The sequence below is a fragment of the Molossus molossus genome, unplaced genomic scaffold, assembly GCF_014108415.1.
Source record: "Molossus molossus isolate mMolMol1 unplaced genomic scaffold, mMolMol1.p scaffold_m16_p_19, whole genome shotgun sequence".
NCBI lineage: Eukaryota > Metazoa > Chordata > Mammalia > Chiroptera > Molossidae > Molossus > Molossus molossus.
This window is the reverse complement of record NW_023425354.1, coordinates 13,930,417-13,957,661: the sequence shown is the minus strand read 5'-3', so window position 1 is coordinate 13,957,661 and position 27,245 is coordinate 13,930,417. Positions and strand designations below refer to the sequence as shown.

General features: G+C 48.4%; 2 protein-coding genes across 3 annotated transcripts in view; both read left to right on the top strand.

The window, feature by feature from the left end:
• Positions 1-27,245, top strand: part of MRC2 (mannose receptor C type 2) — a 64,540-nt gene that overhangs the window by 18,054 nt on the left and 19,241 nt on the right. For both annotated transcript variants that reach the window (XM_036268804.1, XM_036268802.1), the window contains exons 2-6: positions 19,442-19,843; positions 20,491-20,664; positions 20,848-21,012; positions 21,223-21,336; positions 21,795-21,938. In XM_036268804.1, the coding sequence (XP_036124697.1) occupies positions 19,442-19,843; positions 20,491-20,664; positions 20,848-21,012; positions 21,223-21,336; positions 21,795-21,938 (999 nt within the window). The remainder of the gene's footprint in view (positions 1-19,441; positions 19,844-20,490; positions 20,665-20,847; positions 21,013-21,222; positions 21,337-21,794; positions 21,939-27,245) is intronic.
• On the top strand, positions 2,604-2,937 carry LOC118634345 (40S ribosomal protein S27-like). The gene has a single exon (XM_036268805.1). It carries the CDS (start codon positions 2,630-2,632, stop codon positions 2,879-2,881), a length of 252 nt encoding a protein of 83 aa, XP_036124698.1. The 5' UTR covers positions 2,604-2,629; the 3' UTR covers positions 2,882-2,937.

Below are 27,245 nucleotides of genomic sequence, written 5' to 3'. Positions count from 1 at the left end.
TCAGTGGATTGAGCATCCTCCCAAGGACTGAGAGGTCCCAGTTCGGTTACCAGTCAGAGCACATGCCTGGGTTGTGGGCTCAATCCCCGGTGAGAGATGTGCAGGAGGCAGCTGATCAATGTTTCTCTCTCACATCGATGGTTCTCTCTCTCTTCCTTTCTCTCTCTAAAAAAATCAATAAAAAAAAAAAGAGAGAGAAATTGAGGCCCTGGCCAGTTTGGCGCAGCGGTTAGAGCGTCGACCTGCAGACCAGGGAGTCCTGGATTCGCTTCCCACTAAGGGCATGTACCTGGGTTGCAGTTTGTCCCCAGCCCCAGTAGGGGTTGTGTGGGTGGCAACCACTTGATATGTCTCTCACATCGATGTTTCTCTCTCTCTCCCTACCACCCTCTGTCCCTCCCGCTCTATCTGAAGATTAATGCAAAAAATGTCCTTGGGTGAGAATAAAAAATTAATAAATAAAATATTTTTTTAAAAAAAGAAATTGAGCCAAACAGGCTGAGATCCAGGATTACATACCTAGTGAGTGGCATTTTTCCAATAGCATTTGTTCATTTCATGTTGCTGTGTATCATTTTGATAATTGTCACAATATTTCAAACATTTTCATTATTGCTCTATTTTTTATGGTGATCTGTCATCAGTGATCTTCAGTGTTACTATTTTAATTGTCTTGGAGCAACACAAGCCACACCCATATGAAACAGAGACCTTAATCCCAAAAGGTTGTGTGTATTCTGATTGCTCTGCCAACCAGCTGTTCCCTTCCCCCACCATCTCAGGTCTCCCTTTCCCTAAGACACAAAAATATTGAAATTAGGCTAGTTAATAACCCTTCAGTTACTTCTTAAGTGTTCAAGTGAAAGGAAGAGTCACAGGTCTCTCACTTTAAATCATAAACTAGAAATGATTAAGCTTGGTGAAGAAGGCATATCGGAAGCCAGAAACTGAGATAGGCCAAAAGTTAGGCCTCTTGCACCAAACAATTAGCCAAATTGTGAATGCAAAGGAAAAGTTCTTTTTTTTTTTCCATCCTCACCCGAGGACATTTTTTGATATTTTGTTCAGATAGAGTGAGAGGGAGGGAGAGAGAGAGAGAGAAACATCAACGTGAAAGGGACACATCGAGAGGCTGCCACCCACACGACCAACCAGGGCCGGGGACAAACTGCAACCGAGGTACATGTCCTTAGCGGGGCCCGAACCCGAGTCTCTCTGGACCGCAGGCCGACTCTCTAACCACTGAGCCAAACCGGCCAGGGCAGGTCCTGGTTCAGTTCCTGGTCAGGGCACATGCCTGGATTGTGGGCTCGATCCCCAGTGGTGGCTGTGCAGGAGGCAGCCAGCCAATCAATGTTTCTCTCTCACATCGATATTTTTATATCTCTCTCTCTCTGTCTCTCCCTCTCTTTCTGAAAATTAATAAAAACATTTATTTTTTAAAAAATGAACAAATTATAAGAGAGCAAACAGTCTTATTACTGATACGGAGAAAATTATAGTTTGGATAGAAGATCAAACCAGCCACAACATTCCCTTAAGCCAAAATCTAATCCAGAGCAAGGCCCCAATTCTCTTCAATTCCCTGAAAGCTGAGAGACATTAGGAAGCTGCACAAGAAAAGTTTGAAGCTAATAGGGGTTGGTTCGTGAGGTTTAAAAAAAGAAGCCATTTTTATGACATAAAAATACAAGGTGAAGTAGCAGGTGCTGATATAGAATCTGCAGCAAGTTACCCAGAAGATCTAGCTAAGATAATTAATGAAGGTGGCTACACCAACAGATTTTCAGTGTAGATAGAACAGCCTTACACTGAAAGAAGATGCCATCTGTTACTCTCATACTTAGAGAGGAGAAGTCAGTGCTTGGCTTCAAAGCTTCAAAGGACAGGCTGCCTCTCTTGTTAGGGGCTAATGCAGCTGTGACTTTAAGTAGAAGCCAGTGCTCACTTACCATCTGAAAATAGGGCCCTTAATAATTAACTCTAACGCTGCTCTGTCTGTGCTCTATGAATGGAACAGCAAATCCTAGATGACAGCACATCTGTTTACAACATGGTTTACTGAATATTTTAAGCCCATTGGAGGCCAATCGCTCAGAAAAAGAAAAAGGTTTCTTTCAAAATATTACTGACAGTGCACAACGAGATTATTATTGTTTTCATGCCTGCTAACACAACATCCTTTCTGCAGCCCATGGATCAAGGAGTCATTTTGACTTTCACATCTTAACATTTAAGAAATACCTATTGTATGCCCATCTGGTGTGGCTCGGTGGTTGAGATCGATCTATGCACCAAGAGGTCACTGGTTCGATTCTTGGTCAGGGCACATGCCTGGGTTGCAGGCTCAATCCCCAGTAGGGGGCGTGTAGGGGGCAGCTGATCGATGATAGTTCTCTCATAGATGTTTCCTTCTCTCTCTGTCTCCCTCCCTTCCTCTGAAAAATCTATAAAAACATTAAAAAGAAAAAAAAGAAACACCTGTTGTAAGGCTGTAGCTGCAGCTGCCATAAATAGTGATTCATTCCTCTGATGGATCTGGGCAAAGTAAATTGAAAACCTTCTGGAAAGGATTCAACATTCTAGATACCATTAAGCCTTTCCGGCGGTGACGACCTTCCCAGACAACATGCCTCTCGCTAAGGATCTCCTTCATCCCCCTTCAGAAGAGGAGAAGAGGAAACACAAGAAGTGTCTGGTGCAGAGCCCCAATTCCTACTTCATGGATGTAAAATGCCCAGGGTGCTATAAAATCACCACCGTCTTTAGCCATGCACAGACAGTAGTTTTGTGTGTTGGTTGTTCCACTGTTCTCTGTCAGCCAACAGGAGGAAAAGCAAGGCTTACAGAAGGATGCTCCTTCAGAAGGAAGCAGCACTAAACACACCTCGAATCAAGATGAGTGGGGAACCATCCCAATAAACACATTTTGGATACAAAAAAATACAAACATTCACGATTCCTGGGAAGAGGTCAAAATATCAACATTAACAGGAGTCTGAAAGAAGTTGATTTTAGCCCTGGCCGGTTTGGCTCAGCGGTTAGAGCGTTGGCCTGCGGTCCAGAGAGACCCGGGTTCAGTTCCCGCTAAGGGCACGTACCTCAGTTGCAGTTTGTCCCTGGCCCTGGTTGGTTGTGCGGGTGGCAGCCACTCGATGTGTCCCTTTCACGATGTTTCTCTCTTCCTCTCTCTCCCTCCTACTCTATCTGAACAAAAAATGGAAAAATGTCCTCGGGTGAGGATTAAAAAAAAAAAAAGTTGATTTTAACCCTCATGGATGACTTTGAGGGGTTTGACTTCAGTGGAGGAAGTAACTGGGGATGTGGAAAAGGCAAAGAACTAGAATTAGAAATGAAACCTGAAAATGTGAAGTAGTGATTGAATTGCTGCAGTCTAATGATTAAAGGCTTCTTGTGGACAGAGTGTACTCCTGGTGAAGATGTGAAGATTATTCAAATGACAGCAAAGGATTTAGAATATTACATGAACTGACTTGATAAAACCCTAGCAGGGTTTGAGAGGACTGACTTCAATTTTGAAAGAACTTTTATAGTATTAAAATGCATCAAAGAGCATTGCATGCTACAGAAAAATTGTTCATGAAAGGAAGAGTCAATCGATGCAGCAAACTTCATTGTTGTCTTTTCAAAGAAATTGCACGAGATAAATCAAAGAACTTATATGCATGTATGAGTAACCAGTGGACATAGACAACAATGCTTGCGTTGTCAGGGTCGGGGGCGGAATAGGGAGGAGGGTGTCTGGGGGGAAAAGGAGAAACATCTGTAACAAAAATTAATTAATTAGCCCTGGCCGGTTTGGCTCAGCGGTTAGAGCATCCGCCTGCGGTCCGGAGAGACCCGGGTTCGGTTCCTGCTAAGGGCATGTACCTCGGTTGCAGTTTGTCCCCGGCCCTGGTTGGTCGTGGGGGTGGCAGCCACTCGATGTGTCCCTTTCACATCGATGTTTCTCTCTCTCTCTCTCTTCTTCTCTCTCCCTCCCACTCTATCTGTGCAAAAAAATGGAAAAATGTCCTCGGGTGAGGATAAAAAAAAAAAAAGAAAAGAAAAAAATTAATTAAAGAAAAAAGTGGGGGGAAAAAAAGAAATTGCCACAGCCGCTCCAATTTTCAGCAACCTCGGCCCTGATCAGTCGGCAGCCATTAAGAGCGAGTCAAGATGCTCCACCAGGAGAAAGATTACAACTCTCTGAAGGCTCAGATGGTGGTTAGCATTTTTTAGCAATAAAGTATTTTTTAATTAAGGCATGTATAGTACATTGTTTTTTAGACATAATGTTGCACACTTAATATACTACAGAATAGTGTAAGCATAACTTTTACAGGAAACCCAAAAAATACTGGCGACTCGCTTTATTGCGGTAGTCTGGAACTGAACCTGCAATATCTCTGAGGAATGCCTATACTATCTACTTACATGCTTGTCCTCTGTCTCCCTCTCTGCCCAACCTCCAATCTCTATTTTGTGTTTATCCATCTCTTGCTTTAAAAAATTGTAATTCTTGCCTGGCCAGTGTGGCTCAGTGGATTGAGCATCACATGCCCGGGGTTCCGGCTCGATCCCCAGTAGAGGGTGTGCAGGAGGCAGCTGATCGACGTCTCCCTCTCACATCGATGTTTCTATCTCTCTGCCCCTTCCTCTCTCTAAAAAATCAATTTAAAACATTTTTTTAATTGTAATTCTTGGAGTATAATATAAACACAGGAAAACGAAAACCTAAATAGAAATGTTCAGCTCAGTGAATTTTCACAAACTGAACACCTCCTTGCATCTCCGTTTTTATTTACTCTAGAAACATTTTAATAATATAATAGAAAGTTACATATAATCCCAACCTCCTGGCACAAGGAATAATTTCATGTTTCCCTTCTTTTCATTGTCCATGTGTAGATCTGTTTTTAGAAGAGGGTATAATTAGAGGATGTGAAACCCTTGCCCACAGGACACAGGGCAGCTTGCCTTTCCATCTCCCCTGGTCCAGCTCAGTTCAACATGCATGTGTTGAGCACCTGTTGTATGCCCTGAACCGGGGAGAAGAGTGGGTAAGACATAGCTCCTGCTTTCAAGGAAGCATTTAATGGGGGAGAGAGACCCTAAAAGGATCATGTCCATATTCCTGTAGCTCTCTCCCTGTTAATCTCACCAGGAGCCTGTGAAGAGGCAGGGAGGGTATTTTATAATTCAGTTTATAGGTAAAAAAATATTTTGAGTCCCCTAAAACCATTTAGGTTGTGATAGCAGAATCAGACCTGAACTCCTAGGCTAGATCTCAGTTCTCAGCCTATACTCTCCACTCCTTTTCTCCGTCCCATTCTTGGGGCCCCGCTGCCCCTGACTGCCTGAGTCCCACGAGGGTCCCATGCAGCCTCTGCCCTCCTCCTGTCCCAGCATTTGCCATACCAAGCAGTGCAGGCAGGACCCACCTCCTTTCAGACTCTCCCTTCCAGCTGTGTATTCGGTGACCTCATTTCCCCTTTGTGACTGCTCTTGGAGTTTATTTCTGCAGAACCGGAATGTGGTGGGAGCGCAGCACACCCCGGCTGCCCTGCCCTCCCAGAAGCCCCCCCTCCCCCCAGGTTCCCCTGCCACACTGTCTTTGGCCTCTTCTCCTTGCATCTCCCTTCCAGGCACACCTGAGGAAGGGTTCAAATGTTCAGAGGCCAGAAACAACTGATGCTTGCCAGGGACCAGATACCCACAGGAATGGGAGGAGGACTCCACATCTGGACCATGGATTTATTTTTCTTTGAATTCTTCTGAAGAGCAGCTTAAACACTTGAGTCCTTGGCCTTATTTCCTCTTGTAATTTTCTCTTATCCAAATTGCAGTGTTTGCTAAGCCTGGTTCCCAGGCTCTCTGCTGTGAAACAGATTCTTGAGCTCAGGGCCCCAATCAGGAAGGAAAGTCTTGGGTAAATACCAGAAAAACAATAATGGCCTTCCTTTACTGAGTGCTGACCAGGTACAGAGCATCTTCAAGTGTTTTCTCTCTTAATCTTTCAGAAACTCATGACACTTAATTAGTGTCCTCCCCAAAGTGAGGCTTGCAGAAGTGAGGCAGCTAGCCCAGGGGCTTGAACCTAGGTGGGTCCAGATTCCAGAGTGGCCCTCTACCATGGGGCCTCCAGAAAAGGTGTGGGTAGGTCCCATTGGCCTGTCATTGCAGAAGCCAGCAGGTGTTTAATCTTTGGCATATAGTTTTCAGGAGCTCCTGAAGGTTCCCTAGCAAAAAAAGATTCTGAAGTTCAGTTAACTTTAAAGAGGGCCATGCATTGCTTTTAGAACCAAACAAGTCATCCTTGAATGTCACCCAATCAGGTCCAGTAATTGCCTTCTCAGACTCGTGTTGTGTTTCAGACACATCTTGTGAAAGGAATGCAGCGTGTCTCGGGGACCCTGTTTGCAGGAGCCTAATTTAGATAACCGCTTCCCTCTTTTTGTTTTCTGTTTGAAATAGGCACATTCTTTTTTTATTTTTAATCCTCACTCGAGGATATTTTTCCACTTATCTTGAGTTAGAGTGGGAGTGAGGGAAGAATAGAGAGAGAGAAACATCGATATGAGAGAGACACATCGATTGATTGCCTGTCGCAGGACCCCGACCAGGGCCAGGGACGAACTGCAACTGAGGTACGTGCCCTTGGCCAGAATCAAAACTCGAGACTCTTTGGTTCGCAGGCCAACGCTCTAACCGCTGAGCCAAACCAGCCAGGGTGCATTTTTTTTTTTTTTTAAACTCTCACCCAAGGACATGCTTAGAAGAAGGGAATGAGAGAGAGAGAAAGTATAATCAATGTGAGAGAGAAACATTGATCCAGGGATCGTACCCACAACATTTCGGTGCATGAGACAACAGTCAACCAATGGAGCCACACCAGCCAGGGTGGCACAAGTATGATAATATATGGCCAGTCTCGTTCCACCTCAGTGTTGGGGTGTGGGGCACAAAAAGAATGGGTGGGGACTGTGGCAAGCTGGCATCCCCTTCCCTGCAGGCACACTGGTTCAGTGTTGTTGGGCCTCTCAGTATTTCCAAGAGAATCTGGAAATCCAGGTTTTTATGTAAAATCTCTCCAGTTTTCAATGTTGGCTCACTTTTCTTTCACACACTGTGAAGGCCAAATGTAACTTGCCCGTGGGTTCTAGTTTCAAGTACCTGGGACAGTTGTTTGGAGTTCAGTCCTGAGCTCTCAGAGTGTGCTTGGCCATTGAGGACCTCCTGTGTAGGGAGTTGGGAATCCCTATTCTTTTCTGTCATTTGAAAGGCTGTTATCTAGAAATTGTTTATAAAGTGTTTCTTGTAAATCAGATGTTTATATTTGAAACCTCAATTTCTCACAAATTATTCCATTCCAGTATAATTTTTCACATTTCTTTTTTGTGAGTGGGTAGCTACATTTAAAAACATTGAGCCCTGGCCGGTTTGGCTCAGCGGTTAGAGCGTCGGCCTGCGGTCCGGAGAGACCCGGGTTCAGTTCCCGCTAAGGGCACGTACTTCGGTTGCAGTTTGTCCCCAGCCCTGGTTGGTCGTGCGGGTGGCAGCCACTCGATGTGTCCCTTCACGTCGATGTTTCTCTCTCTCTCTCCCTTCCTCTCTCTCCCTCCCACTCTATCTGTACAAAAAAAAAGGGAAAAATATCCTCGGGTGAGGATAAAAACAACAACAACAACAAAAAAAACATTGATTTTCCCCAGCCGATGTGATTCAGTGATTGAGCCTGGTACCATGGACTGAGAGGTCTGGTCCAGGTCAAGGGTACATGCCTAGGTTTCCCCCTGGATCCCCAGTATGGGGCATGCAGGAGGCAGCCGATGATGTTTTTCTCTCTCTCTCTCTCCCTTCCTCTCTAAAAAATCAATAGAAACATATTTAAAAATAAATAAATATTGATTTCACTACGGAAAATTAGAAAACACAGAAAGGCCTCAAAGGTTCTTCATTTCTATTGACTCTTAAGTGAACACAAGGGCTTATATTTCAGCTTTAAGTTACCCCCCCCACACACACACACACACATACACACATCTCTGCAGGCCACTTTGTCAAAACTAACTTCAGAAAACAAGACAACGCTCTTAATTTATTTGCCTGGGTGTCTTCAAAACAATCTCTCTCATTATTTAGTCCTCAACAACCAGGTGTATGGACCACCTAACCTGGTGCTGCGGTTGGGGCCCCAGGAGGCTCTCCTGTCAGCGATTTTATGGAATAATCTGCCCCCACTCCCGGCATAAATTAAACTCGTGTGGCCCGGACGCCTGCGGGGGCGGGGGGCAGCCTTAATGAGTAGGCGGGCCTCGTTGTGGGTGATGCGGTCTTGCCGGCGGCCTGTGACTTCTGCGCCGGGGCGTGGACGCGCCCCCACGCGGTGGCAGCTGCGGAGCCGCCCGCTCGTCGAGCCCGGAGTCTGCCCTCCGCGGCGGTCAGCGGTCAGTGGGCTGGATTGTGCTGGCTCAGAAAGCCACTTCCTGGCGCGACCGGAGCCCGCCGTCGCTGTCAGGGTTGCCCCGGGAAGGAAGTAGCTTTGGGCTGTTTGTTTTGGCTGCGGGCTAGCCGACGGCGCCGGCCGTGCGCACCTGGCGTTTGCGAGCTGGGTCGGGGCCGACCTCAGGGCCTCGGGGGTGGCTCCGCGTCCAAACGCTTCGGGACCCTGCGGAGAAGGGTGCCGAGAATAGGGTCGAGGTGGGGTGCATGGGGAGGGGCCCGCGGGGTAGGGCGCAGGCCGAGGTGAGGGTGTACTGCGCAGGGGCGCGCAGCTGCGGCCCCGAAGACCTGGAGGATGGGGTCCTAGCGCCTCACATCCTGGGTGCGGGGGTGCCCCCTCCCGCACCCCTGGGATGCTCCGGTCAGGTGGAGACGGAAAGGGCAGGGGGGTGGGGCCGCGGGACTGCCCGGGAGCCCACAGTGCGGGGTGCGGCCAGAACCGCAAGGTGGACGCTGGGCGGCTCCCCACCTTCATCCTGCAACCTGGGTCCTGGGAAAGGACAGGCCGCAAAGATTGTGATGTTTTAGTCTGAGAATATAAAAGCCAGTGGGCAGTGTCATCAAACACCATTAAATCTCCGAGAAGGACAGGGCAGGTGAGGATTCCAGAGAGCCCAGGGGCCAGCCGAACCGAGCAGGCCTCACCTGGGGGCCTGGGCAACTGGACAGAGCCTGGGGAGGGTGGCAGTTGCCTTTGCGAATTCACATGAATTTCCACTCCCCAGCACTCCCATCACACCTCCTCCTCTCCCTTAACCCATGAATGATAGCCCTGGCTGTTTGGCTCAGCAGTTGGAGCTTCGCCCGTGGACCATAGAGGGGCTTGGGTTCGGTTCCACATTGGGGTTCTGGCAACCACTCGCGTCTCTCGCACATCAATGTTTCCCTCTCTCTTCCTCTCTCCCTCCCGCTCTAAAAAAAGAAAAAGAAATGAATGATGAAGCTCACCACAACTGGAGAGAGACAGTACATACACACATGCGTGTGAGCCCCGAGCCCAGATGAGGTCATTTGTTCAGGTCGAGGCACAGGCGCTTTAAGCAGTGGAAGGCTAGCAGTTTGTTCTGGCTGAAATGGAGGGGCTCTTGGGGAGCGGGGAGGAGAGTGTGAAAAGCCTGGAGAATGGAGGGTAGAGGGAAGCCCGCAATACCCCAGGATTTTGGTGGGGATGTTGCACAGCTGGACAGGGTATATTGGGCCTTAATGTCATGTGACTTCCCTGCCCTGGATAGAAGGGATGCCATCTCCTCATACACAGGCCCCTGTGTGTCCACACACATGGACACAGCCTTTAGCAGAGGTGATGAAGGGTGTGGTGCTCAGTCCCCAGGGCTGGCCTCTCAGCAGGGCGGGGCTGGCAGCTTCTGCTGACTCAGGGACTTTTAAGGCCTGGCCTCAGGGCCAAACTGCTCATTGCAAACAGCTGTTTCTCTTGGCTGGCAGCCCTGTGGGTGGCCCCTGACTCTCCCTGGGATGACCTGTTGCCTCTGCATGGCCTTGGGAGGGGTGGCTGACTTAAGGAGAGGCTCAGTGGCTGGTGGCCACCCTGCCTTACCCTCAGGGACCAAATCTAGTCAATCCCCAGCTGGCCCTTGATTCCCAGCTTTCTAGGAGCTGAGCCAAGCTGGTTGCTGGGTTCCTGGCCTTTGCTGCTGCTGTTCCCCCTACTTGGGACACGCAGCTTGTTCTTGTCTCTGCTCGCGCCTTTCATGGTTTTGTTTGACATGCCTCTCATTTAGCAGATACTTGTTGAGAGTGTGCTGCATGCCAGGAACTGTGCTAGAATTAACTTCCTCTGTGCTGCCTTCAGCATGATGTCTTCAACTTGTAATGGAGAACAGCCGTCTTAGCCGAGGTCAGACCTCTGGCTGCCTCCACTGCTGGGCTGAGTCTGGGGAAGCTGCAGGGACAGCTGAGAGCTTTGCTCCTGAGAGACAGCGAGACAGCCTTTGCGTTCAGCCTCAAGACTCCACCAAAGCATTGCGTGTGTACCGTACTGCAGCCGGGAAAGGGAAGGAGGCGACAGTGGCCATCAACAGGCAAGGAAGAGAAGAGTCACTCAATGTAGAGCAAATAGCTTTAAAACCTAGTTGCTTCTGAGCACAGGAACAAATTTCCAGGGTGGTGACCTGGATGTCTGAGAAGCAAGGAAGTGTAGGCTGCACATCAGAAAGATTCCTGTCACACTTCAGTTATCTGGAAACCCCTGTCTGGCCAACATCTTCACCCCCAGCCTCCTAGTATAAATCAGATCTGTTTTGCACACTTAATGTGTTGCTAGTAACTTTTTCATGGATGGCTTCGTGAGTTCATTGCAAACGTCCGAGGGCGTATTGTCTGATTTTCTTGTAGTGCCTAGTACAGTGCTTCACAAATGCTTATCGTCTGCACGAGTGAGAAAATCTCTGGGGGAGCAGCCAGAGGGTGATTAGAAGGATGAGGGGGGGCTCAGCCTTCGAGCACCCCCTCTGACGTGGCCCAGAGGCTGCTAAGGTCAGAGGGGATCCTGTAACACTGGCCTTAACCTGTTAACCGAGCAGGACGTATGAATACGTCAAACGTTGCATACAGTGAAAAGGGAATTCCCCGGTTATTCCCCGGTTATTCCCCGGTTAGCAGGTTAAGGGGGTAGGGAAAATGAGCCAGTGTTGCAGACAGAGAGAGGCTCTGGCTCCATGACATGGGTTATGTGTTTATCAGGATTCTTTTGGTTATAAGGACAGAAACCAGTGCAAATAAGCTCAGCCAAAAAAAAGGGGGGGGGGGGGATGTGGCCTTGGCTGGGTAGCTCAGTGCTTCATGTGACAGAAGAGGCAAATGAGGTACTGTGGTTGTATACCCTAATCTCTTTCTGGGCCTCCGTTTCCTCTCCTGTCAAGTGAGGGGAAGGTGGCCTGATACTGGGATTGCCTCTCCCGACTGGACTGACGTGGGTCCCTTGCAGACCCTTCATTTGCTGATTGTTACGACTCACAGCCCAGCTGGAATCGCTGTGGCCCACAGGTGACGATACTGTATCCCTGGGCTGCTGTGCGCTCCTGTGACATTTTGGGCTGTATTGTCTAGTCTGTCTCTGAGAAAAGCAAGTAGTTTTCTCCCTTTTCCGGTCCCAGGCCCTTTCCCTACCACCTGCCGAGGTCCCCTTTCTATTACAACTTTCTGTCTTCCCTGGAGTTTCTGAGAACCACATACCCAGATCCTAGAGGAGATTCGGGCCAGACTGGAGCAAGTCCTGGGGCCAGTTTAGGGCTCTTGGAGGGTGGCTGGAAGGGAAGGCACAAGTTGAGGGGAGGGGCCCCAAAGGAGGATGAGTAGCTGTGGCAGTCACCCTAACGCCCTTCAGGAAGTCACCTGTGTCTTGCCCAGAGAGGACCCCCAGCCTGGCGCTGCCCTGCCAACCTTCCTACTGATGTCTTGAGCACTTGGTGAACAGGACCTGAGGGCGCTCTGTTTTCAGAAAATTAATCTGGCAACTGGGACAAAGAGCAGAAAGATAGACTGGTTAGTTGTGGTGCAGAGGCATGAGATTTATTCATTTGTTCATTCGGTATTTATTAAGCACTACTGTCTGTCAGGCAGAGGTAAGGGTACTGGGAATCCAGTGGTGAGAACAGAGGAAGTCCTCAGGAGTTTGTGAACAAGGAGGGAGACAGAAAATACACAAAAACATTTCAGATAATGAATTCTGGAAATGGCAGGAGAGCTTGTATCATCAGTGGACGAGAAAGGGGCCACATACTAAATCCCCCAAGCTCAAGGGAGGCCTGCGTGGCGGGCCTTACGGACGGGAGACCAAAAGTAACCACATAGGATGGTCTGAACATAAAACATTTTAACTAAAAGATGGTCATGGCCCTGGCCTAATAGCTTAGTTGGTTAGAGTGTTGTCCCAACACGCCAAGGTTGTGGGTTTGATCCCCAGTCAGGGCACACACAAGAAACAACCAATGAATGCATAAATAAGTAGAACAACAGATCGATGTTTCTTTTCTCTCCCTTCCTCTCTCTTTAAAATCAATTTTTAGAAGAGCCGGTTATCCAGGCAGTCATGTTCCAGGTCTTCACAAGGGTCATTCTTTACCTTAAGTAAACCTGTCTATTATCTTTTTACATCTAAGATAACACCTTTGAAATGTCAGAGGAATCTTTTCCAGACCCCTCAGGCCAAGACCCCCATTATTGTTATCTTGTTGCCCCATCCCATCTCGCAGTGCTGTTGATGTTAGCTGTCTGGCACCCACCAATGTAAAAGAGGCACTGTCTCCATCTTACTCCTTATCATCCAGTCTTGGAGAGTCCCCCACTCTGCTTTCTCCCGCCCCGTTAACCTACCACCAGTGGATTTCATGTAACCCTCCTTACAGCTCTTCCTTTGATTCTAATGTATAAAATAAGCTGCAAAATTGCCATTCTCTGGAGCATTTTCTGAATTAGTTGAAATTTTGCTTTGGGGCATGACCTCAAAATTTGGCTCAAATAAACTCATAAAAATTCTCTACAGGTTTGGAGTTTCTTATGTTGACACAGTCTAGTTCTCTGGCTGCGTATAGACTAAGGATGAAATATAAAATGCAGTGGTTTCAGAGCAATCAAAAACAGATGGATGGCTCAGTGGATTGAGCATCAACCCATGGACTGAGAGGTCCCGGTTCGATTCCTGGTCAGGGCACATACCCGGGTTGCAGGGGGTGTGCAGGAGGCAGCCAATCAGTGTTTCTCTCTCATTGATGTTTTTCTCTCTTTTCCTCTCTCTCAAAAAAATCAATAAAAAAATATTTTAAAAGAAAAAAAAATAAGAAAGAGAAAAGAGCAGATGAGATGAGTGGCCCTTTGAAGCAGGTTTTCCCCTGAGACTACTGCTCCTTGTGAGGTGTCAATGTGAGAATTTTTTCTAAAACAGAGGATACACCTAAAGCAAGATCTCAAGAACGAGAAAGATGCTTCTAAGAAATGACAGTTTGCTGTTGCTTTTGTGTACTAGGGATTAGAGCAGGAATGTAAGGGGATGGCATGAAGGTGGGAGAGAGCAGGGTGGGGTTGGATTAGGGATAGTTAATAAGATTATGTGTTACCTCGAGGGTGGTCTGAAAAGAGGCATTTCAAAGGCGTGTTAGCCCCCTCCCCCCAAATGTGTTAAAGCAGATACACAGAAACAATGGACAAGGCTTGCTTAAGGCAAAGATAAGCCTTTTACTACTAAAGCAGTTATTTGCCTGGAGTGTGACTATTCATCAAAACCTGCCCAGTTAGGAATTTATGATCAGATTACCCTGTGAGGTTACTCTCCTAGAATCCCTTTTCCTCCACAGAGGAGCTCAAACAGAAAGTGGCAGTGTTACTGGTCAGTGTTTGAGACTATCAGAAAAGCTAAAAATCAAGAGGGAAAATTCTGGAGAGGAAGTGATATCAGATGAAGTGGGGGGTCCTCTTCCCCACTGGGTGCTGCTGGGAGTGGAGTTCTTATGATATCCTGAGAAAAAGAATTTTCCGAGACTCACACAGGAGAACAAGTGATTTTTATTTGCATGGAATTAATTCCCTGTGTTTCTGAAGTCCCATTTTTCTTAGTCCAGTCATAGAAGTGTAGCTGGGGTTTTAGTAAAGCTAGAAACAAAGCCAGTGTCCAGAGTTTCCATTCCATGTTGGAGACAGGTCCAGTTCAGCATCAGGCTAGTTGCAGTTCATTAGTCCAGTGTGTGTGGGGGTCTGCATGGCATGGGCCAGGAAGCCCAGCATGAGCCATGAGCCAAGTGTGCCAAGAGCATAGGAGGAATCAAGAGAGTGAACTTCTTTGCTCAGGTGATTAAATATCCCAGATCTTCACGCTTTTGCAGTGGCCACTCCCATTCTGGCCAACTAGCTCTGTTCCCAGGTGTGATTGACAGCAGGCATCTTACCCGTGTCACCCCAACTGTACTGGGCATGTGTCTGTCTTCCCTTTGTCCAGTCGTCTTCCCCCAGTGTTTTGCAGGGAACGTGCCTATAATGTCTGGCCTTCCCTTTGCTCCTTTCCTATTATTAATAATTAGCTAATTATAATGGTATCAGAAGGAGCCATAGAGATGTCCCCTACAACTTCTCCTCAAGGTCTTGGCCACTGCTGCACTGTCATGGACACTTTACACTGTGAAGCCTTGAGGAGCCCAGGAAGAAATGGCAGCTGGGAAGCAGAGGTTTTCGTTGCTGCCTGGTGCCGAGGAAACAGTTTAAAATTCAAGTTTCACCAAGTTATAGGGGTTTCATAATTGCCTAAGGTTTTCTTTTGAAACTCCAGAAGGGCCTCACTTTATGATTAAACTGAAGGCTAAGGGCCACACCCTAAGACTAAAGGCAAAACCAAAACAACCCCACCCTAGCAAAGCCTAAAGCCAAGCCTCTGCAGGATCAAGGTGCTCCACCAGTAATTGAACTGCCTGCCAGAACAAAACCCAACATTCTTTTCAGGAAGATAAATCCAGGCTCCCTGGAACACGTCACCCTCAAGGTCCCACATAGAATTTTAAAAATCCAGACTCCGTAAAACATTATTTACAATGTCCAGTTTATAATAAAAATTACCAGAGATGTGGACAGCAGGAAAAACTAACCCCTAATTAACAGAAAAAAAATAGACACAGAAAACTCAGATGTTGAACAAAAGATCAGATAATGATAAGTGTTGTCAAGAGAATTACTATCAAGTGACGTGCAAGTAACTGTGTGGCTACATTCAAATAGGAGGTGGCGGAGAGCCTCCTGAAAGATGTGGCCTTGTTTTGGAAATGTGAAATGCCAAGCAGGGGAAACAGTACGCAGGCTGAGGCAGGAAAGTCAGGCCTGTTCAAGGGAGGGCAAGGAGGTCATTGTGACTTGAGTGGCGGGGTGGGGGTAATTGTAGCAGCATCTGATATCAGACTGGTAGGCAGGACCAGACCGTGTAGGATCTTGAGGCTCAGAGTAGAGACTGGATTTTATTTGAAGAATGCTGAAATGCCTTTGCAGGACCTTAAGCAGGAGAGAGCTTTATCCATCTTTGGTTGTTTTTCCTTTTACTATGAGTGAGGCTTTTATTTCAAATATTTAAAAGCCAATAACATTTTTTTTTTGAAAGCTGTATGTACATTTTTACTCATTTTCCATTGCATTGTTGCTATTTTTTAATCCTCATCCGAGAATATCTTTCTATTTTATCCTCAGAGTGGGAGGGAGGGAGGAAGAGAGAGAGAAACATCGATGTGAGCGGGACACATCGACTGGATGCTTCCTGCACGACCCCGACCAGGGCTAGGAATGAACTGCAGCTGAGGTATGTGCCCTTGGCCGGAATCGAACCCGTAACTCTTGGGTCTGTGGGTTGAGGCTCTAACCTTTGAACCAAATCTGCTAGGGCTTTATCATATTTTTAATAGGTGCTCTTTTTATATTTGTCTTGATCAAGTTATATATATTTTTCTCATTTGAATTTTGACATTTTTATGACTTTTTTTGCCATGAAAAAAATTGTCATTGAATTGTCGACTTTAAGAACATACAAACCTGTAAAGAATTTTTATAAGAAATTATTTAGGCCAGATTGAGGACAATGCCAGGAAGAATGACAGTTTTGCAGTTTAAAAAAATTTTTTTTCTTTATTGATTTTAGAGAGAGAAGAAGGGAGAGTGAGAGAGAGAGAGAAGCATCTGTGTGAGAGAGAACATCAATTGGCCGCCTGCTGCATGTCCCCCACTGGGGATCGGGCCCACAACCTGGGCATGTGCCCTGACCGGGAATCGAACTGGCGACCTCTTGGTGCATGAGTCGATGCTCAATCCACTGAGCCACAATGGCCAGGCAGTTTTGCAATTTTTTAAATGCATTTGAGATTAGGAAGGAACATAAGGAAGATGCCATAAGGGTGGGAGAAAGCAAGGACAACTTTGAAAAACAGGTATTTTGACAGTGCTTTAATCTAGAGGCACAGAAACAATGTACAGGGTTTACCTAAGGCAAAGATAAACCTTTTACTGAAAAAAGTTAACTTGCCTGGGGTGTGACTACCCACCTCAACCTGCCCAGTTAGGAATTTATGATCAGATCACCCTGTAAAGTTACTTTTGGTTTGATTTATTACAGTGCCCCTTTTTGGTCCACAAAATTCATCACTGTTTTTTTATGATTTCAGCACTCCAATATTATTTTTAAAAGAATTTTAGAACTGTCCGGCCAGTGTGACTCAGTGGTTGAGTATCGACCCATGCACCAAGAGGTTGTCGGTTCGATTCCTGGACAGGGCACATACCCAAGTTGTGGGCCAAATACCCACTGTGGGGCATGCAGGAGGTGGTCAGTTGATGTCCTCTCTCATCGATGTTTCTATCTCTCTGTCTCACTTCCTCCCTCCCCAAAAATCAATAAAGAAAAATAAATAAAAATCAATAAAGGAAAAAATAAATAAATAAAAGAATTTTAGAATTTATTTACATCTTTTTAAAGTTATTTTTTTAATCCTCACCCGAGGGTATTTTTCTATTTATTATCAGATAGAGTAGGAGGGAGATAGAGGAAGAGAAACATCGATGTAAGAGAGACACATTGACTGGTTGCCTCCTGCACAGCCCTACTAGGGCCCCGGGTGGAACCAAAACCGAGGTACATGCCCCTGACTGGAATTGAACCTGTGACTCATTGGTCTGTGGGCTGACGCTCTAACCACTGAGCCAAACCAGCCAGGGCTAAAAAATTTTACATTGTGCCCTGGCCGGTTTGGCTCAGCGGTTGGAGCGTCAGCCTGAGGTCCAGAGAGACCCGGGTTCGGTTCCTGCTAAAGGCATGTACCTCGGTTGCAGTTTGTCCCCGGCCCTGGTTGGTCGTGCAGGAGGCAGCCACTCGATGTGTCCCTTTCACATCGATGTTTCTCTCTCTCTTCCTCTCTCTCCCTCCCACTCTATCTGAACAAAAAATGGAAAAATGTCCTCGGGTGAGGATAAAAAAAAATTTTTTTTACATTGATTTTAGAGAGAGAGAGAGGAAGGGGGGGAGAAAGAGAGAGGAGAGACATCAATTTGTTGTTCCACTTACTTATGCAAGCATTGTTTCTTTTATGTGTCCTGACCAGGGTTCAAACCTGTAACTTCGGCATATTGGGATGATGCTCTAACCAACTTAGCTATCTGCTAGGGCTTATTTACATCTTTATATATTTATTTTTTCAAGTTATAAAAGAAAGTTTAGGCCTGGCTGATGTGGCCTGTGGTTAGAGTGTCATCCCATGCACCAAAGGGTCTCAGGTTCAGTTCCCGGTCAGGGAATGTACCCAAGTTGTAGGTTCATTCCCCAGTCCGGGCGTGTGTGTGAGGCAAGCATTGTTTCTTTTATGTGCCCTGACCAGGGTTCAACCGAACCCGGGTCTCTCTGGACCTCAGGCTGACGCTCTGACCGCTGAGCCAGACCAGCCAGGGCTCAATGTAAAATGTTTCTCTCTCACATCAGTGTTTCTCGTTCTCTCTCCCTCTCCCTTCCTCTCTTTCTAGAATCAATGAAAAATATATTCTCCAGTGAGGACTAAAAACATAAATAAATAAAACAAGTGAGATCTTCATTTAAAAAAATGATAAAAGAAAGTTTATTTAGAAAGTCACAGAGGTAGAAAAGGTGAGCCAGCTGGGATGCATGGGCTCAGGAAACGAGTTACAGAAGCAAAAGAAGGGCCCTTGGAGCTTGGGGGGGAGGCAGAGAGAACGTGAAAGGAGAGGGGGAAAGGCACGGATGGGTGTGCTCCGGAGACAGAGAGGGAAGGAGACTATTTACATCTTTAAAATACCATCGTTCTGCCTGGCCGTGGAGAATGGCCTGTAGGGGTGACAGGGCCAGCATGGAAGAACAGAAAGAATTTAGAGTTTGGACTCAGAAAACAGACCAAATTTTGCCTCCATCTCTGACCAGACTGTGACTTTGCTTAAATATTTTTGCCACCCTTTAGGCAATTTCTTTACTTTTAACATGGACTAATAATAATAATAGTGATCATAATAATTAACATATATAGTGTTATTACTATGTTCCAGACCCTGTTCCAAACACGTTTCATGTATTATCTCATTTAACCTTTACAACAGTCATGACAAGGAAACTGAGTCAGGGAGAGGTTAAGCAACTCGCCCAAGTGACGACGCATTGAATGGCATAGTTGGGATTTGAACCCTGGGAGTTAGATTCGTGCTTTTAAGGCATGAACATTATCTGGAGGAGCTAGTGGCTAATGGAGACTGGGCTAAGTGTGCTGTGCAGTAAGTCAGGGAACAAGAGGAGGGTACCGAACAGTGGGTGTCAGAGACGCACACTGGCTTTTTGCTTGCTGGCTGAGATACTGTGAGTAGGTCACTTCATGTCTCTGAACTCTTCTCATGTTTCTTCCTTCCTCCCTCTCTCTCCCTATAAAATATAATAACAGCTTTGAGATACAACTCACATCGAATGTGAGAACATCAGCCCAGAAGGACTCTGTAGCCTTTAGCAGTCACTCCCCAACCCCATCACCTCAGCCCAGCCACAGGCAACCACTCGTCTGCTTTCTATCAATTAACCACAAAGAAGTGAAATTGTTATGGGGATGTGAATGGTTGGGTATGGGGGGTGGTGAGTGGTTTGGGGAGGTTCTCGGTGGGAGGAAAGGATGGAGCCAATGAAGCTGAGGGGCAAGGGAGCAGAGTGAGACCATGACTCCAGGCTGGACAACTTGGCCAGAAAACCAGGCTCTGGAACAGACTGGGATGAAGGTTGCAGTGTGCTGTGTGATGTGAATGCCTCCCCCTCTCCCATAAGATCTTTGGAAAAGTAGACACCACCCACTTGCCATGTGGAGCTGGGCTTGGTTTTTGAGGGTGGTGACGGAAGGCTAAGACCCAGCACCAAGCGCTGGCCATCAGGGCCAGCCGGGGGAGCCCCTGTGATGGCTTCATGTCCTGTCTTTCTTTCTAGAACCCAGCATCTTCCTCATCTTCAACTCTGGACTGGAGGGCTGCCTGGAGGCCCAGGGTGGGCAAGTCAGGGTCTCCCCACACTGTAGTAGCAGTCTTCCTGCCCAGCGCTGGAAGTGGGTCTCCCGGAACCGGCTCTTCAACCTGGGTGCCATGCAGTGCCTGGGCACAGGCTGGCCAGGCACCAACACCACAGCCTCCCTGGGCATGTACGAATGTGACCGGGAGGCAATGAATCTCCGCTGGCACTGTCGCACACTGGGTGACCAGCTGAACCTGCTCCTGGGGGGCCGTGTCGGCAACACATCGAAGGCTGGCACCCCCGAGCGCGGCGACCAGACCCGCAGTGGCCAGTGGCGCATCTATGGCAGTGAGGAGGATCTCTGTGCTCGGCCCTACTATGGTGAGAGACCACTTGCAGTGGAGAATGTCAGGGGGACTGGAGCCAAGGAGGGGCAGACTCTGGGGTGACCAGGCCTTTGTCTTCTGTAGACTTTGGCAGTCACAGCTTTAACGGGAAGCATTTTTGAATAAGAAAATTATCTTCAAAGCATCTAACGTCTTTAAAAACTACAAAATTAATACACACTTGTAAAGACCTCAAACAGTACGAAAGTGTGTAATGTGAAATTTCCTTCCCTAGGCCTCCTCTCCAGGGAAACCCCAGGGTATCCCCCAGAGGGCAGTTCCATCCTGGGGGTCCTTTTCCCGGAAGCCACCCTGAGTTCCAAGGACAGTGGAGTCCCCAGGCTGGGGAGCTGAGTAGGGATTCCTTCAGGCTCTGTGGGTGACTTGGAGGCCCCTCACCCAGCTGGAGTCTGGAGAGCCGTCAGGGGCCTTGGAGGACCCCTTTCCAGCCCTGTGGGATAAGAAGCAGGACCTCCCCCAGGCTCCTGGGACCACTTGACAGCAGAGGGAGCCTTACAGCCACTGTCTAATGCCACGGCCCCTCCCCCTTTCTGTTGACCACTGCCCACCCCTGGCTCCATGGGTTTTACGGGGTGGGGCCTCAGGAGTCCCAGTGCCAAGGTCTGGCTCCCCTCCTTGCAGAGGTCTACACCATCCAGGGGAACTCCCACGGGAAACCCTGCACCATCCCCTTCAAGTATGACAACCAGTGGTTCCACGGCTGCACCAGCACAGGCCGCGAGGACGGGCACCTGTGGTGCGCCACCACCCAGGACTACGGCAAGGACGAGCGCTGGGGCTTCTGCCCCATCAAGAGTGAGCCGGCGGCTCCTGGCGGGAGGCTGACCCCGAGGGTGCGGGTGGCAGAGCTTTCTAGACTGGGGTGCGAAGTGGCCCCTCCTCGAAGTGTGGAGCAGCCTGCACTCCATGAGGGACCCCTGGGTAGGCCCTGAAGTTGAAGACTGGGGAGGAACCTGTGACCGGCTGTCACGGTGGCAGGTAACGACTGTGAGACCTTCTGGGACAAGGACCAGTTGACCGACAGCTGCTACCAGTTTAACTTCCAGTCCACGCTGTCGTGGAGGGAGGCCTGGGCCAGCTGTGAGCAGCAAGGGGCCGACCTGCTGAGCATCACCGAGATCCACGAGCAGACTTACATCAATGGTGAGGTGGCGGGCCGCCCAGGGCCGGGCTGGCTGACCAGGGTCCGACCCACCTGGGGACAGGGCAGGGTGCCAGGACCCTGAGACCTGCTCCTACCCTTGGAGGACCCTGAGCCCTTTCTGCCGGGGGGGTAAGGATGGCGTTGGTGGGAGCGAAGAGGAGGGCTGAGGGGCGGCAGCCTGCTTCTCACTGTCACTGTCTTGCTGCCAGGGCTCCTCACTGGCTATAGTTCCACACTGTGGATTGGCCTTAATGATCTGGACACCAGTGGAGGCTGGCAGTGGTCGGACAACTCGCCCCTCAAGTACCTCAACTGGGAGAGTGGTGAGGCATGGGGTTCGGGGTGCAGGGTGGCCAGGGGACCCCACAGGCACTGTTTCCTATTTATTCTTCAAAGTAGGGGTAGGAGGGGGGCAGATTTCCCCACCTCTTGGAATGGCCGCACCAGCCCATGAGGTGTGTTGGTGTGAATGAGAAACTAATGCTCCGGGCACAGGGCTCAGGCAGTGGACTGGATTTCAGCTCCGTGTACCCAGTGCACCAGCAGCCTGGCCAGGGAGGCTGGTGGGGCTGGTCCCATTGCTGAACAGGGCTCAGGACATGTGGGCCCAGGTGAGAAAGCAGTGAGAGGCCCTGCGGTGCCCAGTTAGGAGGACTGAGTGGGGTGCTGGGCATCCCCAGCTGGCTCAGGCTTCCAAAGGAGCAGGAGGTTCGGAGGAGGGCTGCAGGGGCTGGGGTGTGAGTCTCTCTCCTGGGGTGCTGGCACCCTGCCCTCCCCACAGATCAGCCGGACAACCCAAGTGAGGAGAACTGTGGAGTGATCCGCACAGAGTCCTCCGGCGGCTGGCAGAACCGTGACTGCAGCATCGCGCTGCCCTATGTGTGCAAGAAGAAGCTGAATGCCCCAGCCGAGCCTGAGCCTCCCAGTGAGCCTTGGTCCCAGTGCAGTGGGGGTGGTGCAGGTGGGGGTGGGGCTCATCATGGCCACAGCCACAGTTGCCACAGCCTTGAAGCACAAGGTGACTCTAATCCTCCCTGTTCTTATTTAAGGGTTCAGCTAAAGTCTGAGCAAATTGGAAAGTACCACTAATTCATTCATTCGGGGATTTGTTGAGAATTGTGTTAAATGCTGGTATTACTCACCTTGTCCTTGTGGAGGTCACAGTCTGCTGGAGGTGACAGACATCTCAATGCATAATTGGATTATCCTGAGTTATGTACTGTTATAAAAATATGTGCAATAATGTTAGAGGAGAAGAAATGTCTAGAGAGAGAATTGATTAAGATTCTGAGAGTTAAGGAGAGTAAAAGGTCTGAGCCCGTGGGAGATCACATCCAAATGCAAGGCCAATGTAGAGCAAAATGATTTTATTCCCCGGGCCTGGGAGCGGGCAGGCTGAACTCGAAAAAGGAATCAGCCTCACATAACAGTTGGGGTGTAGGTTATATCCTCTGCTTCTAGCTTCCGGCAGTTCCTGCTGACGTACTCTGCCTGGCCCACTGTCCACTTTGCAGTTGGACTGGTCTGGTATCTCGTCCTGCATCTGCTGGGTGATCCATTGCCTTACAGATAATCTGATAATCTATACTCAACAGAAAGCTGAGCAAAGATCAAGCAAGCAGCACATTTTTCACAGTTTCGGCCTTTTGCAAGCTTTTACCTTTACCCTTTAAAATGTTACTAACCCTTTCAGAGGGTGTCATGGAGGTGACATCGATTTGGGCCTTTCACGTTGAGTGTAAGTTTAAAAAGCCACAAAGAGGTGTGAGGGAGGGCATTCTTGAGAGAGGGAACTGCATGAGCAAAGGTGTGGAGGCGTGGAAGTACACAACAGTTTGCAGGTTGGTGCGTGATCTGGTTGGAGTATAGGCTCATAACTACTTGAAGTAGGGTCCTGAGACCAGCAGCACAGTGTGCCCTGGGAGCTTGTTATAAATGCAGTCTGAGGTCCTGTCCCAGATTAATTCAGTCAGGACTGTCATTTCACAAGACCCCTGTACTTGCGATTCACGTGTAGGTACAGTTTGAGAAGCACCAGCTTAGAGAGCGTGGTGAAGAGAACAGCTCAGAAAGGCAGGTTGCAGCCAGTCCTTGAAGGGCCTTGGCTGCTGGGCAAAGTTGGGGTGGGCCAGGTAGGTTGTGGGGAACCTTTGTAGGTTTTTTTTATTTTTATTTTATTCTTTCTTTTATTTTTATCTTTATTGTTGAATGTATTACAGATGTTCCTCATTTTTTCCCCTATTGACCTCCCCTCCTCCCCACTCCCGCCCCCCTCCTGCCTTTTCCCACACTGTTGTCTGTATCCATTGGTTATGCATAAAAGTTCTTTGGTTTATTTCTTCCCACCCTCCAACCCCCTTCCCTTTGAGGTTTGTACTTCTTAATCCCTTCACCTTTTTCACCCATTCCAACCTCCCTCCCATCTGGCAACCAACAAAATGTTCTCTGTATCTATGAGATTGTTTCTGTTCTGCCTGTTCATTTTGTTTGTAGATTCCATTGTCGATAGATAGGTAGTCATTGCCATTTTGTTTGTTCATATATTTTATCTTTTTCTTCAAAAAGACCCTTCATCATTTCATATAATAATGGTTTGGGGGTGATGAACTCCTTTAACTTGTTCTTGTCTGGGAAACTCTTTATCTGGCCATTGATTCTAAATGACAGTTTTGCAGGATAGAGTAATCTTGGTTGTAGGTTCTTGCTTCTCATCACTCTGAATATTTCTTGCCACTCCCTTCTGGCCTGCAAAGTTTCTTTTGAGAAATCAGCTGACAGTCTTATGGGAACTTCCTTGTAGGTGACTAACTGCTTTTTTCTTGCTGCTTGTAAGAGTCTCTCTTTGTCTTGAACCTTTTGCATTTTGATGATGATGTGTCTTGGTGTGGGCTTCTTAGGGTCCATATTGTTTGGGACTCTCTGTGCTTCCTGGACTTGTATGTCTGCTTCCTTCACCAAGTTAGGGAAGTTTTCTGCCATTATTGTTTGAAATAGGTTTTTGATTTCTTGATCTCTCTCTTCTCCTTCTGGCACCCCAAGATGTGAATGTTGGCACGCTTGAAGTTGTCCCAGAGGCTCCTTACACTATCCTCATTTTTTTGGATTCTTTTTTTTTTTTCTGTTCTGATTGGGTATTTTTTGCTTCCTTAGATTTCAAATTGATGGTTTGCTTCTTGGCTCTACCTACTCTACTATTGAATCTGTGTAAATTATTCTTTATTTCAGTTAATGCCTCCTTCATTTCTGACTGTGCATCCTTCATTTCTGACTGGTCCTTTTTTATGCTCTTGAGGCCCTCACTAAGTTCACTGAGGTTCTCACTAAGTTCATTGAGCATCCTTATAAGCAGTATTTTGAACTCAGCATCTGTTAGATTGCTTATCTCCATTTCACTTAGTTCTTTTCCTGGGGTTTTGTTCTGTTCTTTCATTTGGGACCTGTTTCTTTGTCTCCTTATTTTGGTTGCCTCCCTGTGTTTGTTTCTGTGTATTACTTAATGAGAGGTATGGGGCTATCTGAGACCAGATGCTGCTTGTTTGAAAGAAATTTAGGAAAACCTGAAGCAGGATCCAAGACAGGCCAATCCTATGGTTAAGCAACTGGCAACAGCTTGGGTGGGCCTGAAAGTTGGGTGGGGCGGGGCGGGGCCTCAGGGAGTCAGCAGGGCGGGGCTACCAGTGTGAGCCAGGTTGCTGGAGTCCCAGATATGGCTGCTGTCTGCCGCCCCAGGGAAAGGCTCACCAGAGGAACAAAGGCCTCTGACAGCACGTTTGTCCCCGAGAAAGCCCCCTCTCCAGCCCTCGCTCCAGTGCCAAACAGCTCAGTTCTTCCCTGTATGTCTCTGGCGCCCCTCGAGCTGCCTCCCCTCCGAGCTTAGAGGGAGAGAGTCCGATAAGTCCGTGCGCGGGCCCAGAAGTTTTGGGGATTCTCTTCCTGGCACTGGAACCCTGAGTGGGGCGCCTGGTGTGGGACGGGGACCCCTCAGTCCTCAGGGAGGACCTTCCCAGCCGAGGTGTACTCCTGATTTTTATCCGCCACATGTGGGTGTGGGACCAGCCCTCTGCCTCCACCCCTCCTACCAGTCTGGATGTGGCTGCTGCTGTAATTTTGTAGTTGTAGGACTTCCATTCAGCTTGATTTCAGGTGGTTTCGAATGATGGTTGTTCTGTAGTTTAGTTGTTACTTTGATGCGGTGGTGGGAGGACGCGCTACTGCGTTTACCTACCCACCATCTTGACTAGAAGATCCTCCAAAAGATTCACCTTTGGCCCTGGCCAGTTTGCCTCAGCAGTTAGAGCGTCGGCCTATGGTCCAGAGACACCGGGTTCGGTTCCCGCTATGGGCACGTACCTCGGTTGCGGTTTGTCCCCGGCCCTGGTTGGGTTGTGTGGGTGGCAGCCACTCGATGTGTCCTTTTCACGTCGATGTTTCTCTCCCTCTCTCTCTCCCTCTCTCTCCCTCCCACTCCGTCTGAACAAAAAATGGAAACATGTCCTCAGGTGAGGATAAAAAAAAAAGATTCACCTTTGCAGCTTTTTAAGCCAGGGAGTGTCTTGCTGACATAAGAGATTCACAGAGATAGCTCCAGGGACCTCAAGGAAGAGTTGGAGGGTGGGGGCCAATGGGCAGGGCACTACTTTGGGGACTCTGCCCCTCACTGGTGTGTGGCCTTGGGTAAGCAGCTGTCTCTGAGGTGCAAATCGAGAGACCTGGCCCGGCCCAAAGGAGCATCTCCTTAGGTGGCAGGAGGTGTCTGTCTTCTGTAGGTTGGTGGGGCCCCTGCAGGAATCCAGGGACCCTGGGAATGGGATGGTGAAGAGGGAGTTTTCCCAAGCAAAATATTGCAAAACCAGAAAGTAATAAAATCCACAAATGCATAGAAAGTAAAGAGCTTACAGAGTGAAAGTTCTGCTTTTGACCAAAATGTGGCTTTGGACTTCCCTTTGTCCCAGCCCACTTCTATCTGTATGAGTCTGTCCATCTGTCCGCTTCTGCTTTCTCCTCTTCCCTCTTAGGTCAGGAACAAAGGATTCCAACCTTGGCACGCCATCTCTAGCTGGAGGGGGATTAGACACCAATCCCAGGTCTTTCAGAAGCGGCTCTTAGAAGGAGGACCCAGTTTGGGCAGGCCTAGTCCCTCTGTGGTGCCCCTAGGATCTGGCCCCTCACCAAGTTCTCTGTCCCCTAGGTCTCCCTGGTGTGGCCTCTGTGGCGAGTCATCTCCTGAAGCTGCAGATCTGTCTATGGCTTTGGACTTTCTCTTTTTTTTTTTTAATAAATTCATTTTTATTTATTTAAATTTTTTCTTTATTGATTTAGAGAGAGAGGAAGGGAGAGAAAGAAACATCGATGAAAGAGAACATTGATTGGCCACCTCCTGCATGCCCCGCACTGGGGATCGGGCCCACAACCTGGGCATGTGCCCTGACCAGGGATCGAACTGGTAACTTCTTGGTGCATGGGTGGTGCTCAACCACTGAGCCACACTGGCTGGGCTTTGGACTTTTTTTTTTATCCTCACCTGAAGACATTTTTTCGATATTTTGTTCAGATAGAGTGGGAGAGAGAGAGAGAAACATCGATGTGAAAGGGACACATCGAGTGGTTGCCACCCACACGACCCAACCAGGGCCGGGACAAACTGCAACCGAGGTACGTGCCCTTAGCGGGAACTGAACGTGGGTCTCTCCGGACCACAGGCTGACGCTCTAACCGCTGAGCCAAATCGGCCAGGGCTGGACTTGCTCTTTCATCCCATCTCACTTCTTTCTCTATGAGGCATTTTTCTAGGCAGTTTCTTCTGCCTTCCAGGTCTCATCACTCAGAGCATGTCATTTCCAAACAGGCACCCTTGTGCCCCCAAAGCATCCACATTTCCTGTGCTCCCTTCTTCCCACAGCCCAAAACAGGCCCCTGGGATCTGAACAGCCAGTAAACTCTGGGTCCGTCAGGGCCAGCAGCCCTGGGTCTTTGCTCCATGGCCAAAGAGATGTCTGACAGGCCCCTAGCCCAGGATCCCTGCCCACTTGGCAGGGTTTCCAGGAAATGGGATGGCTGGACCCCGGAGCAGCTCCCAGAATGCAGTGGATCCCAGAATCCCAGTCTTGGGAGATGCTTCTAGTAGACACATGCTTACCCACCCAGCCAGGCAGAATCCTGCCCAAGCTTCACATTGTGGGTGGTTTGGTAAGATCTTATTTTCTCTTGCCAGGGCCCAAGTGAGGGCTGGTTT

Coding starts and splice junctions, on each gene's coding strand:
- LOC118634345 (XM_036268805.1), top strand. CDS start 2,630: ATGCCTCTCGCTAAGGATCTCCTTCATCCCCCTTCAGAAGAGGAGAAG.